The sequence below is a fragment of the Pongo pygmaeus genome, chromosome 3, assembly GCF_028885625.2.
Source record: "Pongo pygmaeus isolate AG05252 chromosome 3, NHGRI_mPonPyg2-v2.0_pri, whole genome shotgun sequence".
NCBI lineage: Eukaryota > Metazoa > Chordata > Mammalia > Primates > Hominidae > Pongo > Pongo pygmaeus.
In genome coordinates this window covers 163,940,072-163,958,933 of record NC_072376.2, presented here as the reverse complement: position 1 = coordinate 163,958,933, position 18,862 = coordinate 163,940,072, and the positions used below count along the sequence as shown (strand labels likewise).

Here is an 18,862-nt window from a genome sequence, read left to right as displayed (position 1 = left end):
GGAGGCTGAGGCAGGAGAATCGCCGGAACCCGGGAGGCAGAGGTTGAGGTGAGCCGAGATTGCGCCATTGCACTCCAGCCTGGGCAACAAGAGCAAAACTCCGTTTAAAAAAAAAAAAGAGGATGGGTCTTGCTGTTGCCTAGGCTAGTCTCAAGTGATCCTCCTGCACTAGCCTCCTAAAGTGCTGGGATGACAGGTGTGAGCTACTGCACCCAGCCCTCCTTTGCTTTTTGCATCTGTTACCTTTTTCTTCCCAAATTTCCACGTGAGAGTTAAAGTTGTCTTTTTTTTTTTTTTGAGACAGAATCTCGCTCTTGCTCTGTCACCCAGGCTGGAGTGCAGTGGCAATTCTCCTGCCTCAGCCTCCCGAGTAGCTGGGATTACAGGCGCCTACCACCATGCCTGGCTGATTTTTGTATTTTTAGTAGAGACGGGGGTTTCACCATATTGGTCAGGCTGGTCTCGAACTCCTGACCTCAGGTGATCCACCTGCTTGGGCCTCCCAAAGTGCTAGGATTACAGGCGTGAGCCACCGCGCCCGGCTTCTGTCCACTTCTCAAGGCCATCTCAAATAACTTTTTCTTCAGGAAACTATTTCTCAAACCACTATATTTTTTTCCTAAATTCTCTAGAATTCTTCCTTTGTTTAATCCCACTTTTTGCTTCACTTTCATTTTAGGAGCTAGGCGTATTTTTAAAAAGGCCCTTTGACCTCAAAGGATACACGTGGGTGAAAAACCACCTGCCACTAAATTTATTTTTTACTCACTAGGAAGAATGCTTTACTGTTAATAGCGGGTGGAAAGAAGGGACACTGAGTATGAAGACCTATCTGTACTACCTAATATAATTTATCTTTTGATCTACTCTGAGAATGACGCGAGCCTAATCTTCACATTGGAAAATCACGAGAGGAAAAAACCCTTCGGAGGTCTACAGGCACAATGAACCCTGTCTCCACGCTGTTTGTAGCAGCTGTCTCAGGAATCCTCTCCCTAGAATCAATGTGGGAGAGGTTTGGTTGCGCGGCAGCTGCAAAGCAAGGAATCTTTCCCATTCCTCGTCGACTCGGTCCCCTCCCCTCCCCTCCCGAATGGTGGCAGCTGCCGAGGTATCCCAGTGGAAATCTCCAAGTCTCCGCCGAGAGCAGCAGGCGGGCAGCAGCTGAAAGCAGCCAGGGGTGGGGACTCCTCGCTCCCACTGGGCAGCGACAGCAGCCCCATTGGCTCCAGCGCCGTCACCGCTCTGGCTCGTAGAGGTCCCTCAGGTGTTCTTCTCCAAGTCCAATGAGACACCTAGGCAAGGCGGCGCGGGTTCCCTCCGCGCGAAAAGACCCTACGGTAACTTAACAACAGCAGGAGTGCCAGAATCCCCGCCTCAGGACTTGGCAGAAGCACCTCCTGAGGTCCGAGAGTGGGAGAGGGGGAAGTGTAGGCCCTCGGAAGGAAGCGTCTCTCCTCACCGGGCCGGGGACACACCTGGTGCTACCAGAGCAGCGCGCCTAGTGCAGCCGGAAGCCCGAGCCCAGCGCTCGGGCTGGCTCGGGGCCCCCTTAGCTGTCCGCGCGTCCTCACCGCGCCCCCGCCGCGCGGCTGCCTCCGCCTTCGCGCCCTCCCGCCCTGCGCTTTCGCGCTCGCGCACGCGCACGCCGCGCCCGGCAGCCCTCGGCGCTGTCATGGCGGCCGGGAGCAGCTTCAGTGGGCACACGACAGCCGCGCGAGCCGTGGCGGGGCGAGCTGTGGCAGTAGCATCCTCACCACTCGCAGCAGCCTCAGCCGCGGCCACCGTAGCGCCAGCAGCGGCTGCTTTTGCAAAGGCTGAGCGCAGGGGCGGGGCGGGCCAGGAAGCCATGGAGTTCTGTGCAGCCGCGGACTCCCGGGGAGCGGACTAGGGAAACTTGGAGGCTGCGACCAGGTGCACTGACCTCTCTGTCCTCCCTTCTCTCCCTGCGGTTGCCGCCGGGTTTCTCTGGCCGCTCCCCTCCCTTCCTGCCACCACACACACCTCCCCACCTCTTCCCGTCGAATCTCAGGTGCCTGAGAGAGGTGCTTCACTCCTCCCACTGGGCCGAGCATTTAGAATAATCACCGCCCCCTTCCCCCGCCTTTTCCTGCCCTGGATCTCCGCCGCCACCTCGGTCTCGCTGCTCCTGGGCGGGGGGTGAGGACGAGTCCGGAGTATCTGGGTGAGGAAGAACTTTCTACCTCTGTGTTAGCTTGTGGGCCCCCCTTCTTTCCTCCGATCCCTCCTTTCCCCGCGACAGTTTCTCTTTGTAGTGCACCTGTGAGGAGAGGTTACCCTGCGCCTGGAACCTGCACGAGAGTGGGGGAGGAGTGAGCCTGTTCGGGGGCCTCTTGGACCTGCCTTCACCCAGAACCCAGCTCTTTGAGCCCGGGAGAAGCGGGTGGCTAGTAGTGGGGTGCCTTTAGTAACTTATTTGACCGACAATAACTATTTCCCTCTTGTCCCCTCAAAACCCTAAAACAAAACCTAGCCTATTTAACATATATTTAATCTTCCAATAGGGTTTGGCGTTGTTGTCAGCCTCGGGGAGAGAGATTGGACAAATATTCTCCAAGAGGAGGAGGGCGACGCCAAGGACTTTCCACATCAACTGCTTTGGGGTTTCTCCACAAGTTGGAAGAGGGACCCTTTCGTTTTGCATTGCGTGTGTTGTGCTCATTACCAGTGCAGCGACTGCTGTCCCAGGGTGACTCTGAGTTGTCCTTTCTCGTGAGCTAGCAATGGCTAGCGAAGACAATCGTGTCCCTTCCCCGCCACCAACAGGTGATGACGGGGGAGGTGGAGGGAGAGAAGAAACCCCTACTGAAGGGGGTGCATTGTCTCTGAAACCAGGGCTCCCCATCAGGGGCATCAGAATGAAATTTGCCGTGTTGACCGGTTTGGTTGAAGTTGGAGAAGTATCCAATAGGGATATTGTAGAAACTGTCTTTAACCTGGTAAGTCGATGAATATTTTATAAGCATATACTCTTTTCAGTGGGTTGGGGAACAAGACCTTAAAGCTGGAACCATGTGTTTACTCACACTGATGGTGACTTTTTTCATTTATAGGGACACAAAATTCTACTCACCTAAATGAAACAATTTCATCTGTTTTTTAGATTGAAGGGAATTGTGCAAACTTAGATGATCCAGGTTTTGTGAAAGTGAACACATCACTTTTGTGCTAAGGAAATAATTGTTGCTATGGAAGTATTTGGGGGAGGTTCTAGCGGAGGAGTTATCTCTAATTTTTTTTTTTCTTGGCATGTATGCCTAAGTCTGCGTTTCCCTTTACCACTTTAAGTAAGTTCTTGTGACCTTTTTTTGGACTTGAGAATTAATGTCTTTGATTCTGTCGAAGTTATGTTTTGCTACAATAAGTTTAAAAATTTGTAGTGCTGATGCAAGATTAATTTGCTGCAAAGTTAGTATTTTTAATTTTGACTAGTTTTATTTTTAGACATAACTAACAAAAGTTAAATTGGGGATGAATTTAGGATTGCATTTAAAGTAATCTTGTGAAAATTGAATGGCAATATGAAAAAAGGAATTGAAGCAGATACAGTATAATCTTTATGTGTTTTATAAATTCATATCTAGCAGGAAAGCATAGTTAGTCATTGGAAATTGCTGATTATACTCAGATGAGCTATGAATGCTTTTTTCTGGGTGGGGGTGGGAGGGGGATGAGGCCTCTCTATGTTGCCCAGGCTGTTCTCAACCTCCTAAGTTCAAGCTATCCTCCTGCTTCAGTCTTCTGAGTAGTTGTGGCTATAGGCATGCATCACTGTATAGGGCTTAAATTGTTTTTAAATTGAGGTATAATTCATATATTATACAATTCTACCTTTAATTAATTCATTAACTTATTTATTTAGAGATGAGGTCTCACTCTGTTGCCTAGGCTAGTCTTGAATTCCTGGGTTCAGGCGATTCTCCCCACTCTGTCTCCTAAGTAGCTGGGACTACTGGCATGTGTCATTGTGCCTGGCTTGGTTATCATTTATAATGGAGACTTTTTAGATTTCTTTATTCCAGCCTCTCTTGCCCATCAACTTAAAGAATCAAAAGGAAATCTGGCCCTAAAATACTTCCCCCTTTTCTACCTACCCACCTGTGTTAGAGGATAACAGGACCAAATATAAACATGCAGTTAATTGTAATAACTGTTTAGCACCTTTCCCTTTGCCTCTTTTCAAGGTTAGGCTTGTTTTATTCTGGGGCAGTTAATTATTTCTTTCACTAGACCTTCACTAATGGTCTGGTCACCTGCAGTACAACTTCTAGAATAAGAAAGTAGCTAGATGGAATTCTTTCTGGGCGTGGTGACTCACGCCTGTAATCCCAGCACCGCAAGAAGCCGAGGCGGGCACATCACTTGAGGTTAGGAGTTCGAGACTGGCCTGGCCAACATGGTGAAACCCCATCTCTACTAAAAATACAAAAAAATTAGCCGGATGCGCTTGCTTGTACCCAGGAGGTGGAGGTTGCTGTGAGCCGAGATCGTGCCAATGCATTCCAGCCTAGGTGGCAGAGTGAGAGACTGTTTCCAGAAAAAAAAAAAAAAAAAAAGAAATTCACTTACTTTTGAAGGATGAAAACTTTGAACAATTGGATATTTCTATGTCAGTTTATTGGGACTTTATGTATAAACAACTATAGACACACACATACATATTTTAAAAAACTGCATATTATGGAAATGTTCAAATATATGCAAAAATAGAACAGTATAATGAACTCTGGTATCCGTTGTGCAGCTTCAACAGTTGTCAACATTTTGGGGATCTTGTGTGTGTGCATGTGTGTGGGGCTTTCATATGTAAGTCTGAAGAAGATAAATGGTAAATTGAGTGCTTTACCTCAAAATAGACTTGAAACATTTCCTTTCTGATTTTTTGTTCTTTTTTAAATCTTCATATGCCTTCAATGAGAAACAGAAATCTGTGGTAGTAATATAATCCATAATTAGTTGTTTGTGTGTGAAGACACAACATCTTTTGGCAGAAGGAGTATGTGAACTCCTGTTCTTTAGAATGTGCTATGTTAGAGTGGATGACCAAACGTGAGTCATTTGCATTTTTATCATTAAAGAAAATCCAAATTATATAGCAGTAGTTTGCTTATACGCTTCCTAGAACTGTAGACCTGGTATAGATTTTAAGGTCACTGGTTAAGTCCTTCAAAGCTGCGTATTTGCAGGATAGTAGGTGCCTGGATAGAAGGAGAGAGAAGAGTCTGTTCAGTTAGTTACCCCTCCTCTTTAATATCATTCGCTTGTCAGGTAGGGGAGGAAAAGTTGCTGAGAATATTAGGTAGCAGTTTCTCCCCTTCCATTGTCCCTTAAAATAGTTTTCATGCTCTTTCATGGATTATCGGGGGTTTTGGCCACTCTAGAAAATCTTTGGAAGCAGCTGCGCACAGTGGCTCATGCCTGTAATCCCGGCGCTTTGGGAGGTTCACTTGAGGCCAAGAGTTTGAGACCAGCCTGGGCACCATAGTGAGACCGTGTCTCTACAAAATAAATAAATAAATAAATAAAAAATTAGCTGGGCATGGTAGCATATACCTGTAGTCCCAGCTACTTGGGAGGATGAGGTGGGAGGATCCCTTGAGCCCAGGAGTTCGAGGCTACAGTGAGCTGCAATCATGCAGAGCAACACCCTGAAAAAAAAATTAGAACTAAAGTATTGGGATTCTGTAAATTAGTCCATCTCAATGTTGTTAGTACTTCTACACCTAAATATTTCCTAATTGATAGTTCGTCTTTTTTTTTTTTTTGAGACAGAGTCTCAGTCTGTTGCCCAGGCTGGAGTGCAGTGGTGCAACCTTGCCTCCCTGCAACCTCTGCCTCCTGAGTTCAAGTGATTCTCCTGCCTCAGACTCCCAAGTAGCTGGGACCACAGGCGTGCGCCAGGAGGCCCGACTAATTTTTGTATTTTTGGTAGAGATGGGGTTTCACCATGTTGGCCAGGGTGGTCTCAAAATCCTGACTTCACGTGATCCACTCGTTCAGCCTCCTGAAGTGCTGGAATTACAGGCTTAAGCCACCACGCCTAGCCTAAATATTAGCTACTTAAACAATAAAGTTTATACTGTTAAAATTGAACAAGTTCCTCTCCTCCAGAGGTGTCCAAATAGTACATGGTAGAGCCATATAACTTTTCCAGAGTTTTTTCTTTCTTTTTTTTTTTCTAAGACGGTGTCTTGCTCTGTCGCCTAGGCTGGAGTGCAGTGGTGCGATCTCGGCTCACTGCAAGTTCTGCCTCCCGGGTTCATGCCATTCTCCGGCCTCAGCCTCCCAAGTAGCTGGGACTACAGGCGCCCACCACCACGCCCAGCTAATTTTTTGTATTTTTAGTAGAGACGGGGTTTCACCGTGTTAACCAGGATGGTCTCGATCTCCTGACCTCGTGATCCGCCTGCCTCGGCCTCCCAAAGTGCTAGGATTACAGGCGTGAGCCACTGCGCCCGGCCTTTTTTTTTTTTTTTTTTTTTTAATTGAGAGGGAGTCTCACTCTGTCACCCAGGTTGGAGTGCAGTGGTGTGATCTCAGCTCACTGCAACCTCTGCTGCTCGGATTCAAGCAATTCTTGTGCCTCAGCGTCCCCAGTAGCTGGATCTACAGGCACGCACCACCATGCCCGGCTAATTTTTTTGTATTTTTAGTAGAAATTAGGTTTCACCATGTTGGCCAGGCTGGTCTTGAACTCCCAACCTCAGGTGATCTGCCTGCCTTGGCCTTCGCAAAGTGCTGGGATTACAGGTGTGAGCCACCATGCCTGGCCCAGAGTTTTTTCTTAAGTGCTACCTTCCAACTTTGCTAATGTAGCTTGACCTTAGTCTGTTATAAATTACTTTGAAATTTACTACCCTGTTTATAATTTCTTTTGCAAGTCTGTTTTGCAGATAAATTTTGATTAACAGTACGCCAACGTAGTCAAGTGTTTCAAACTTCTGGTCAACTTGTACATTTTTCTTGTTGCAGTTTAAAACCATTTTATTTTGTCTTCATCTGTATTTTAAAGTAATTTGTCAAACTTTTAGACCCAGAATAATTAATATATGTTGTCATGTTTTCAGGAACTTGCTGCTGAGTTTAAGGCTTCCATCAGGTATTTAAAGGTATTCAGTGCTACTTAATTCAAGAATAGTGTTTCCCATGAGCTGGTGACAAATACATACTTTCATGATTTTTTTAAAAATTTTTTTTAAGTAATTACAGTCACCCCTTGATATGTGGGGAATTGGTTCCGGAACCCCTAGTGGATACCACAATTTTCAGAAGCTCCAGTCTCTTATATAAAATGGTATAGTATTTGCATATAACTTACATGTATCTTCTGTATACTTTAAATCATCTCTTTAAAATTTTTATTTATTTATTTATTTATTTTATTTATTTTTTTTGAGATGGAGCCTCGCTCTGTCCCCCAGGCTGGAGTGCAGTGGTGCGATCTCGGCTCACTGCAAGGTTCGCCTCCTGGGTTCATGCCATTCTCCTGCCTCAGCCTCCCAAGTAGCTGGGACTACAGGCACGTGCCACCACACCCTGCTAATTTTTTGTATTTTTAGTAGAGATGGGGTTTAACCATGTTAGCCAGGGTGGTCTGGATCTCCTGACCTCGTGATCTGCCCACCCTGGCCTCTCAAAGTGCTGGGATTACAGGTGTGAGCCACCACGCCTTGCTCTGTTGCCCAGGCTTGAGTACAGTGGCTTGATCATAGCTCACTGTAGCCTCAAATTCCTGGGCTTAAGCTGTTCTCCTGCCTCGGTCTCCTGAGTAGCTGGGACTTACAGGCGTATGCCACCACAACCCGCTAGTCTTTTTTTTTTTTTTCTTTGAGACGGAGTCTTGCTCCCTCACCAGGCTGGAATGCAGTGGCGCGATCTTGGCTCAGTGCAACCTCCACTTCCTGGGTTCAAGCAATTCTCCTGCCTCAGCCTCCTGAGTAGCTGGGATTACAGGCACGTGCCACCACACCCAGCTAATTTTTGTATTGAGACGGGGTTTCTTCATGTTGGTCAGGCTGATCTCGATCTCGCCACCTTGTGATCTGCCTGCCTCGTCCTCCCAAAGTGCTGGGATTACAGGCGTGAGCCACCGTGCCCAGCCAACCTGCTACTTTTTAAATTTTTTGAGTCTTGCTATGTTGCCCAGGCTGGTAAATCATCTCTAAATTATTTAAAATATCTAATAGAGTGCCTTCACATCACTTCATTGACATGGTGTATTAGTCTGTTCTCACGCTGCTAATGAAGACATACTTGAGACTGGGTAATTTATAAAGGAAAGAGTTTAATTGACTCACAGTTCCACATGGCTGGGAAGGCCTCACAATCATGGTGGAAGGCGAACAAAGTGGAAAGTTAAGAGAGTGTGTGCAGGGGAACTCCCATTTATAAAACCATCAGATCTCATGAGATTTGTTCACTAGCACGAGAGCAGTATGGGGGAAACTGCCCCCATGATTCAGTTATCTCCACCTCGCCTGTCCTTGGCGTGTGGGGATTATTACAATTCAAGGTGAGATTTGGGTGGGGACACAGCCAAACCTGTATCACCTGGTAATACTTGGTGCATGGCAAATTCAAATTTTGCTTTTTAGAACATTGTGAAATGTTTTTTTCCCCAATTTTTTTTGATCTGTAATTGGTTGAATTCATGGATGTGGAACCCATGGATATGAAAGGCTGACTCTATATGATTTTAGTTAAAATGTTACAGCTTAAGTTATAGAATATAATTTTTCATTACTCATTATATAGCCATTTTCATTACCCATTATCCATTGTTGACATATATTCTGCTAAATACTAACGGTGCAGACTTCTAATACTTACAGGAGCTGAGCAGATCACACATAGGCTCCATTTCTATCGACTGTGTACAGAATGTATTTTGTATACAGTTGCATTAGGTTCTAGTTGATTGTTGTCTTGTAGTAACATGGGCCCAATGGTGTCAGACCTTTTGATTTTTTAGGAAAAATTAGAAGTCGAGATTTTAAAAAATAATATATATGTATGTATATATATATATTTTGTTGTTGTTGTTGTTATTTTTTTGAGACGAAGTCTTGCTCTGTTGCCCAGGCTGGAATAGCATGATCTCAGCTCACTGGAACCTCTGCCTCCTGGGTTCAAGCGATTCTCCTGCCTCAGCCTCCCAAGTAGCTGGGATTACAGGCGCCTGTCACCACACCCGGCTAATTTTTTGTATTTTTAGTAGAGATAGGGTTTCACCATGTTGGCCAGGCTGGTCTTCAAGTCCTGACTTCGTGATCTGCCCGCCTCAGCCTCCCAAAGTGCTGGGCTTACAGGTGTGAGCCAACACGCCTGGCCCTTTTTTTTTTTTTTTTTTAAATTTAGAGACAGGGTCTTATTCTGTTGCCCAGGCTGGAGTGCAGTGGCACAATGTGGGATCCCTGCAGCCTCGACCTCCGACTAGCTGGGACTACAGGCGCATGCCACCATGTCCAGCTAATTTTTTTTTTTTTTTGCTAGAGATAGGGTTTTGCCATGTTGCCCAATCTGGTCTTGAACTTCTGGGCTTAAGCAATCTGCCATCTTTGGCCTCCCAAAGTGCTGGGATTTCGTGAGTGCGCCACAGCACCTGGCTGAAAAAGTAACATTTGAAAGTGTCAGAATATTTAAAAATACTCTGCGGGCCATGTAAAATCATAGGTGGGCACTTCTCAAGCTCTCATATGAAGATTTGTTAGAAACATAATTATCTAACATGTTTTAATTCTGATATTTGTGTATCTAGAATTATTTCTTCCTTAATACCTGCCATCACAGATTTTAGGGTTAAGAGTAATCCATTCTGGAAACATGCTTGTTAATTAGCTTTCTGCCCCCCCCATATCAATTTGTAATTCATGTTATAAGTAACAGAAAATTCCAGCTGGTTTGAGCACAAATAAAGGATTTATAGGTTCATTATCTGGAGGTCCAAAGGTAGGACAAGACTTACACTAACTCAGTAATGTTGAAGACCTAGTTTCTTTCTGTTTCTGTTCTGCTTTCTATGATGTTACCTTTAATCTGTCAATATTTCCTCATGATTGTGGGATGATTCCCAGTGGACCACACGTATTCTTGTTCACATCTCTTGGAAGAGACAGCCTCTCTATTCTAACATTCTAAACCAGTCCTGATTGGACTAACAAACCAATGACTATGGCTGTTGATATGTGTCAGTTGGCTTAAGCAAACTAGTACCAACAATTGCATCTGAGGATGGGATCAGTTTTCTCTGAAGTACCTGGACTGTATGAGGAAGGGTGGATACCCCCAAAAAATATCTGGCTAAGAAGCTGAAAGGATGACCAGTTGTGGTGGCTCACGGGTGTAATCCCAGCACTTTGGGAGGCCGAGGTGGGCGGATTACCTGAGGTTAGGAGTTTGAGACCATTGTGGCCAACATTGGTGAAACCCCGTCTCTACTAAAAATACAAAAATTAGCCGGGCGTGGTGGCATGCGCCTGTAATCTCAGCTACTCAGGAGGCTGAGGCAGGAGAATTGCTTGAACCCAGGAGATGGAGGTTGCAGTGGGCTGAGATCGCGCCACTGCACTCCAGACTGGGTAGCAGAGCAAGACTCTGTCTCATAAAAAAAAGAAGTTGAAAGGGTGAGTGGTTGCTGGGTTGGCAACCAGTGATGTTCATTACTCTCATCCTTTAAAAATGTTTGAATAATGTAACAATACAGTCATCCCTTGATGTCCATGGGAGATTGGTTTCAGGACCCCCACGGATCTCCCACTTAAAAATCCCCAGATGTTCAAGTCCAACATATAAAATGCCATTGTATTTGCATATAACCTTTTACACATCCTCCTGTATCCTTTATTTTTATTTATGTATGTATGTATTTATTTATTTATTTTGAGTCAGAGTTTCACTCTGTTGCCCAGGCTGGTGTGCGGTGGCATGATCTCAGCTCATTGTAACCTCCACCACCCCAGCTCAAGCAATTCTTTTTTTTAAATTTTTAATTATTATACTTTAAGTTCTAGGGTACATGTGCACAACGTGCAAGTTTGTTACATATGTATCCATGTGCCATGTTGGTGTGCTGCACCCATTAACTTGTCATTTACATTAGGTATATCTCCTAATACTATCCCTCCCCCCTCCCCCCACCCTACTATAGGCCCCGGTGTGTGATGTTCCCCTGCCTGTGTCCAAGTGTTCTCATTGTTCAGTTCCCGCCTATGAGTGAGAACATGCGGTGTTTGGTTTTCTGTCCTTGCGATAGTTTGCTGAGAGTGATGGTTTCCAGCTTCATCCATGTCCCCACAAAGGACATGAACTCATCCTTTTTTATGGCTGCATAGTATTCCACCACCCTGTCTTCCACAATGGTTGAACTAGTTTACAGTCCCACCAACAGTGTAAAAGTGTTCCTATTTCTCCACATCCTCTCCAGCACCTGTTGTTTCCTGACTTTTTAATGATCACCATTCTAACTGGTGTGAGATGGTATCTCATTGTAGTTTTGATTTACATTTCTCTGATGGCCAGTGATGATGAGCAATTTTTCATGTGTCTGTTGGCTGCATAAATGTTTTCTTTTGAGAAGTATCTGTTCATATCCTTTGCCCACTTTTTGATGGGGTTGTTTGATTTTTTCTTGTAAATTTGTTTAGGTTCTTTGTAGATTCTGGATATTAGCCCTTTGTCAGATAGATAGATTGCAAAAATTTTCTCCCATTCTGTAGGTTGCCTGTTCACTCCGATAGTAGTTTCTTTTGCTGTGCAGAAGCTCTTTAGTTTAATTAGATCCCGTTTGTCAATTTTGGCTTTTGTTGCCATTGCTTTTGGTGTTTTAGTCATGAAGTCCTTGCCCATGCCTATGTCCTGAATGGTAATGCCTAGATTTTCTTCTATGGTTTTTATGGTTTTAGGTCTAACATTTAAGTCTTTGATCCATCTTGAATTAATTTTTGTATAAGGTGTAAGGAAGGGATCCAGTTTCAGCTTTCTACTTATGGCTAGCCAGTTTTCCCAGCACCATTTATTAAATAGGGAATCTTTTCCCCATTTCTTGTTTTTGTCAGGTTTGTCAAAGATGAGATGGTTGTAGATGTGTGGTGTTATTTCTGAGGCCTCTGTTCTGTTCCATTGATCTATATCTCTGTTTTGGTACCAGTACCATGCTGTTTTGGTTACTGTAGCCTTGTAGTATAGTTTGAAGTCAGGTAGCATGATGCCTCCAGCTTTGTTCTTTTTGCTTAGGATTGTCTTGGCAATGCGGGCTCTTTTTTGGTTCCATATGAATTTTAAAGTAGTTTTTTCCATTTCTGTGAAGAAAGTCATTGGTAGCTTGATGGGGATGGCATTGAATCTATAAATTACCTTGGGCAGTATGGCCATTTTCACAATATTGATTCTTCCTATCCATGAGCATGGAATGTTCTTGCATTTTTTTCTGTCCTTTTTTATTTCGAGGTCAAGCAGTTCTTGTACCTGAGCCTCCCAAGTAGCTGGGAATACAGGCGTGGGCCACTACACCCGGCTAATTTTTTATTGTATTTTTAGTAGAGACAGAGTTTCACCATGTTGGCCAGGCTGGTCTCAAACTCCTGGCCTCAAGTGATCTGCCTGCCTTGGCTTCCTAAAAATGCTGGGATTACAAGTATGAGCCACCATGCCCGGCTTTCTCCCATATACTTTAAATCATCTCTAGATTACTTAGAATACCTAATACAATGTAAATTCTATATAAAAAGTTGTACTCTATATTTGAAAATTTGGGCTGGGCAGTGGCTCATGCCTATAATCCCAGCACTTTGGGAGGCTGAGGTGGGAGGATTGTTTGAGGTCAGAAGTTCAACACCAGCCTGTGCAACATAGTAAGACCTTGTCTGTATAAGAAAAAAAATACCATTTATATATATATATATATATATATATATATATATATATATATATATATTTTTTTTTTTTTTTTTTTTTTTGAGATGGAGTCTCACTCTGCCACCCAGGCTGGAGTGCAGTGGCGCGATCTTGGCTCACTGCAACCTCCGCCTCCCGTGTTCAAGCAATTCTGTCTCAGCCTCCTGAGTAACTGGTATTACAGGCATGCACCAGCAAGTCCGGCTAATTTTTGTATTTTTGGTAGAGATGGGGTTTCACCATGTTGGCTAGACTGGTCTTGAACTCCTGACCTCGTGATCCGCCTGCCTCAGCCTCCCAAAGTGCTCGGATTACAGGCGTGAGCCACTGCGCCCGGCCTAGAGGTGGCTTTTTTAAACCTTCATTGAGATATTCAGTTGACTCTTGAATAACATGAGTTTGAACTGCACGGGTCCATTTATATGGTGATTTTTTTTTTTTTCAACCAAACTCGAAAATACAGTGTTCCTGGGATGTGAAACCATTGTATACTAAGGGCTTACTTTTTATATCACTGGGTTCCACAGGGCCATTGCAGGACTTATCTGAGTATGCTCAGATTTTGGTCTATGCAAGAGTCCTAGAACCAATGCCCCCAGTATAGCAAGGGACAACTGTATTTTACATGCCATAAAAACCACTCATTTTAGGCCAGGCACGGTGGCTCACGCCTGTAATCACAGCACTTTGAGAGGGTGAGGCAGGTGGATCACCTGAGGTCAGGAGTTTGAGACCAGCCTGACCAACATGGAGAAACCTGGTCTCTACTAAAAATACAAAAATTAGCTGGGTGTGGTGGCGCATGCCTGTAATCCCAGCTGCTTGGGAGGCTGAGGCAGGAGAATTTCTTGAACCCGGGAGGCGGAAGTTGCAGTGAGCAGAGATCACGCCACTGCACTCCAGCCTGGGCGACAAGAATGAAACTCTGTCTCAAAAAAAAAAAAAAAAAAAAAAGAAAAAAAAAAGAAAAAAACTTCTAATTTTAAGTATACAAGTCAATGATTTTTAGTAAATTTAAAGAGTTTTGCACCTATTACTACAATCTAATTTTAGAGCATTTACATCCTGTGTTCATTACTTTATAGTTTTAGCTGCTAAATTTAGGCCTATGATTCATTTTAAGTCAATTTTTGTATGGTGTGAGATAAGGGTAAGGGAAAGGTCTACATTCTTTTTTTTTTTTTTTTTTTTTTTTGAGACGGAGCCTTGCTCTGTCGCCCAGGCTGAAGTGCAGTGGTGCAATCTCGGCTCACTGCAAGCTCCCTCTCCTGGGTTCATGCCATTCTCCGGCCTCAGCCTCCCAAGTAGCTGGGACTACAGGCGCCGGCCACCACGCCTGGCTAATTTTTTGTATTTTTAGTAGACACGTGGTTTCACCGTGTTAGCCAGGATGGTCTCGATCTCCTGACCTCGTGATCTGCCTGTCTCTGCCTCCCAAAGTGCAGGGATTACAGATGTGAGACACTGCGCCCGGCCTACATTCATTTTTTTGTATGTGGATATCCAACTGTTAAGAGTACCATTTGTTTTTTTTGTTTGTTTGTTTGTTTTTTTGAGACAGAGTCTTGCTCTGTTGCCCAGGCTGGAGTGCAGTGGTGCGATCTCAGCTCACTGCAAGCTCTGCCTCCCGGGTTCACACCATTCTCCTGCCTCAGCCTCCCAAGTAGCTGGGACTATAGGTGACCGCCACCACGCCCGGCTAGTTTTTTTTTTTGTATTTTTTAGTAGATACTGGGTTTCACCGTGTTTGCCAGGATGGTCTCCATCTCCTGACCTCGTAGTCCTCCCGCCTTGGCCTCCCAAGGTGCTGGGATTACAGGCATGAGCCACTGCACCCAGCTAGAGTGCCATTTGTTGAAAGGCTATTCTTTTCCTATTGAATTACCTTGGCACTTTTGTCAAAAATCAGTTGAGCATAAATGTAAGGATTTATCTGGACTCAATTCTTTTCCATTTATCTATGTGTCTATTCTTAAACCAGTACCAAATTGCCTTTTGATTACTGAAGATTTGTGGAGAATTTTAAAATAGGCAAGACTTCTTTACTCTTCTTTTTCAAGACAGTTTTGGCTATTCTGGGCCCTTTGCATTTCTGGGGAAATTTAGGATCAGCGTATCAATTTCTGTAAAAAAGCAAGCTGGGATTTTACTAGCTATCATGAGTAGATATTATTGGTTATATATTAATATTATTGATAATTACAAGAAATTTGGGTGAATTGGTGAAATTTTAAAACTTCAAAGTTTCCTAGAAGTGACAGACTTGATAATTTAGGTTCCTGCAAGCATACAGTTTTGTTGACCTTTGAATTGATTTATTTTAAACTGAGAAATCATTTGGGAACTGGAAAATCAGATTTTTTTTCCTGTTTGTGAATTAATAGAAAAATAAACTAAGCTTTTTATTTCTCATACTGACCTAGTTGAACTAATCTATTATATTCACTTTTTATAAAGCATCCCTTTTCACACACATATTCTTGAAAATATTTTAAAATAGTTTTTATATGGTTGAAACAAAAATGTCCACAATACATTTTTGTTTTATAATACTTATATAGATGTACAATAAGGTATTTTATTTATCTTTGTATCTCCGGAACTTTTCGAAGTGTTTTGGTACTTCAAAAGTGTTAAATGGAAATGTCTTAATTTTTTAAATAAAAGCACCATCTTTAGGAAGCCTAGTTCCTATTATTCTTTTATTTTTATTTTATTTTATTTTATTTTATTTTTTGAGACGGAGTCTCCCTCTGTTCATGCTGCAGTGTAGTGGCGTGATCTCAGCTCACGGCAACCTCCGCCTCTGGGTTCAAGTGATTCTCCTGCCTCAGCTTCCCGAGTAGCTGACCACCACTCCCTGCTGATTTTTGTATTTTTAGTAGAGATGGAGTTTCGCCATATTGGCCAGGCTGGTCTCGAACTCTTGACCTTAGGTGATCCGCCTGCCTTGGCCTCCTGCAGTGCTGGGATTACAGGTGTGAGCCACCATGCCCGGCCCTATTATTCTTTTCTGCAAAAGATATATTGTTAAAACCTTAATGCATATTTCCTTTATTATTTTGTTTCCTATGAAGTTGTTAGTCAGTTTGTATTTTTCATTGTACAATTTTGAATTACTTTAGTCTGTTTTACCCTTAAGAGAACAGTGTTGCTGGGCATGGTGGCTCACGTCTGTAATCCCAGTGCTTTGGGAGGCCGAGGTGGGTGGGATCACCTGAGGTCGAGAGTTGGAGACCAGCCTGGCCAACATGGTCTCTACTAAAAAATACAAAGTTAGCCAGGCATGGTGGCGGGCACCTGTAGTCCCAGTTACTAGGGAGGCTGAGGCAGGAGAATTGCTTGAACCTGGGAGGTGGAGGTTGGTGTGAGCTGAGATCTCACCACTGTGCTCCAGCCTGGGTGACAGAATGAGATTCCGTCTCCAAAAAAAAAAAAAAAGCCTGGGTGACAGAGCGAGACTCCGTCTCCAAAAAAAAAAAAGAGAACAGTGTCATTATTTTCAAAAGTCTCTTATAATCTACTCTGTATAGTTTTTTCCTTTTAGTCTAGTATTCATTCATTAGCTCTCATCTAATGTGGTATATACAGGGTTTTTTTAAAATTTATTTTTGAGACGGAGTCTTGTACTGTTGTCTGGGCTGGAGTGCGATAGTGCGATCTTGGCTCACTGCAACCTCTGCCTCCTGGGTTCAAGGGATTCTCCTGTCTCAGCCTCGCTGGGATTACAGGCACCTGCCACCACCCCTGGCTAATTTTTTGTATTTGTAGTAGAGACGGGCTTTCACTATGTTAGCCAGGCTGGTCTCGAACTCTTGACCTCATGATCCGCCCGCCTTGGCCTCCCAAAGTGCTGGATTACAAGCGTGAGCCACCGTGCCTGGCCGTTACAGGGTGTTTTATAATCTGGGATTCTGAACTAAATTTTTGTGGGATTTTATTTGTGGGAATCCTGTGTAGATTAGTTTGTGTAAGTTTAACATCTTTCTTGACTATTTCTTGACTATTTCCCTCTCCTCCACTTCTTATCTTTTTTCCCTACCTTCTTTCTTTCTTTTTTGAGTTGAAGTCTCTCTGTGTCGCCCAGGCTGGAGTGCAATGGCGCGTTCTTGGCTCATTGCAACCCCTGCCTCCCGGGTTCAAGTGATTCTCCTGTTTCAGCCTCCCGAGTAGCTGGGATTACAAGGCTCATGCCGCCATGCCTGGCTAATTTTTTGTACTTGAGTAGAGACGGAGTTTCACCGTGTTGCCCAGGCTGGTCTTGAACTTCTGAGCTCAGGCAATCCACCTGCCTCGGCCTCCCAAAGTGCTAGGATTACAGGCGTAAGCCACCGCGCCAGCCCTTACCTTATTTCTTAACGGATTTATCTTCTAATATATTATGTAACTTAATATATTTTGCTTTTTGTCAGTTTCCTTCCATTACAAGAGTACCCTACCTTATTCACCTATTAGCTTTTCTCAGTTTCTATTACCTTCCGTTAACCATGGTCTGAGAATATTAAATGTAAAATTTCAGAAATAAACCATTAGTAAGTTTTAATTTGCATGTTGTTCTGAGTAGCATGATGAAATCACGCTCTGTCCCACCAGGATGTGAATCATCCCTTTGTCCAGCGTCATGCTGTATGTATATGCTACCTGCCTGTTAGTCGGTTGCCGTCTCCGTTATCAGATTGATTGCGGCAGTATTGCAGTGATTATATTCAAGTGACCCATATTTTTACTTAATAATGGCTCCAAAGTGTAATAGTAGGCCGAAGCTGGTGGATCACGAGTTCAGGAGTTCAAGCCCAGCATGGCCAAGATGGTGAAACACCCTCTCTACTAAAAATACAAAAATTAGCCGGGCATCGTGGCAGGCACCTGTAATCTCAGCTACTTGGGAGGCTGGGCAGAGAATTGCTTGAACCCAGTTGGGCAGCATGGCGAAACCCTGTATCTACAAACCATACAAAAATTGGCCTGGCATCGTGGTGTATGCCTGTAATCCCAGCTACTGGAGAGGCTGAGGCAGGAGATTTGTGGAACCCAGGAGGTGGAGGTTGCATTGAGCTGAGATTGTGTCACTGTACTTCACATTCCAGTCTGGGTGGCAGCATGAGACTGTCACACACACACACACACACACACACACACACACGAAGCAGTTGGCTATAAATACACGGATTCATTTCTGGATTGTCTGTCTATTCTGTTCCATTTGTCTATGTGTTGGTTTTTTCTTTTCTTTTTGTTTTGAGACAGGGTCTTGCTCTGTTGCCCAGGCTAGAGTGCAGCAGCATGATTACAGCTCACTGCAACCTCAGCCTCCCGGGCTCAAGCAATCCTCCCACCTCAGCCTCCTGAGTAGCTGGGACTATGGCACATGCCATCACAGCTGGCTAATTTTAAAATTTTGTTTGTACAGAAGGGGCAGGGGTTGTCTCACTATGTTGCCCAGTCTGGTTATGTGCTCTGTTTTTAGGCCAGTACCATGCTGTTTTGTTTTATGATAGACTTGATATACATCTTGTCAAGTAGTGTGACACCTCCAGCTTTGTTCTTTAGGCTCAGGATTCCTTTGGCTATTGGCTTTTTTTTTGGTTCCATATGAGTTTTAGGATTTTGGTTTTTTTTTGAAACCGAATCTCACGTTTTTGCCCAGGCTGGAGTGAAGTGGCTTGATTTTGGCTCACTGCAACCTTCGCCTCCCAGGTTCAAGCGATCCTTCCACCTCAGCCTCCCAAGTAGCTGGTACTACAGGTATGCGCCACCATGCCTGACTAATTTTTTTGTGTTTTTAGTGGAAATGGGGTTTCACCATGTTGGCTAGGCTGATCTGAACTCCTTAACTAAAGTGATCTGTCCATCTTGGCCTCCCAAAGTGCTGGGATTACAGGTGTGAGCCACTGTGCCTGACCAGGATTGTTTTTTTCTATTTCTGTGAAAAATGATGTTGGTATATACA

The 18,862-nt window shown here is 44.1% G+C and overlaps 1 protein-coding gene across 3 annotated transcripts in view; it reads left to right on the top strand.

The window, feature by feature from the left end:
- Nucleotides 1–1,420: 1,420 nt before the first annotated feature.
- LRBA (LPS responsive beige-like anchor protein) overlaps nt 1,421–18,862 on the top strand; it is a 764,782-nt gene continuing 747,340 nt past the window's right edge. For 2 of the 3 annotated variants that reach the window (XM_054484861.2, XM_054484860.2), the window contains exons 1-2: nt 1,644–2,185; nt 2,526–2,960. In XM_054484861.2, coding sequence (XP_054340836.1) covers nt 2,745–2,960 — 216 coding nt within the window. In that variant the 5' untranslated portion in view covers nt 1,644–2,185; nt 2,526–2,744. Of the gene's footprint in view, nt 2,186–2,525; nt 2,961–18,862 lie in introns of all 3 variants that reach the window. The other variant, XM_054484859.2, reaches the window with a different exon arrangement.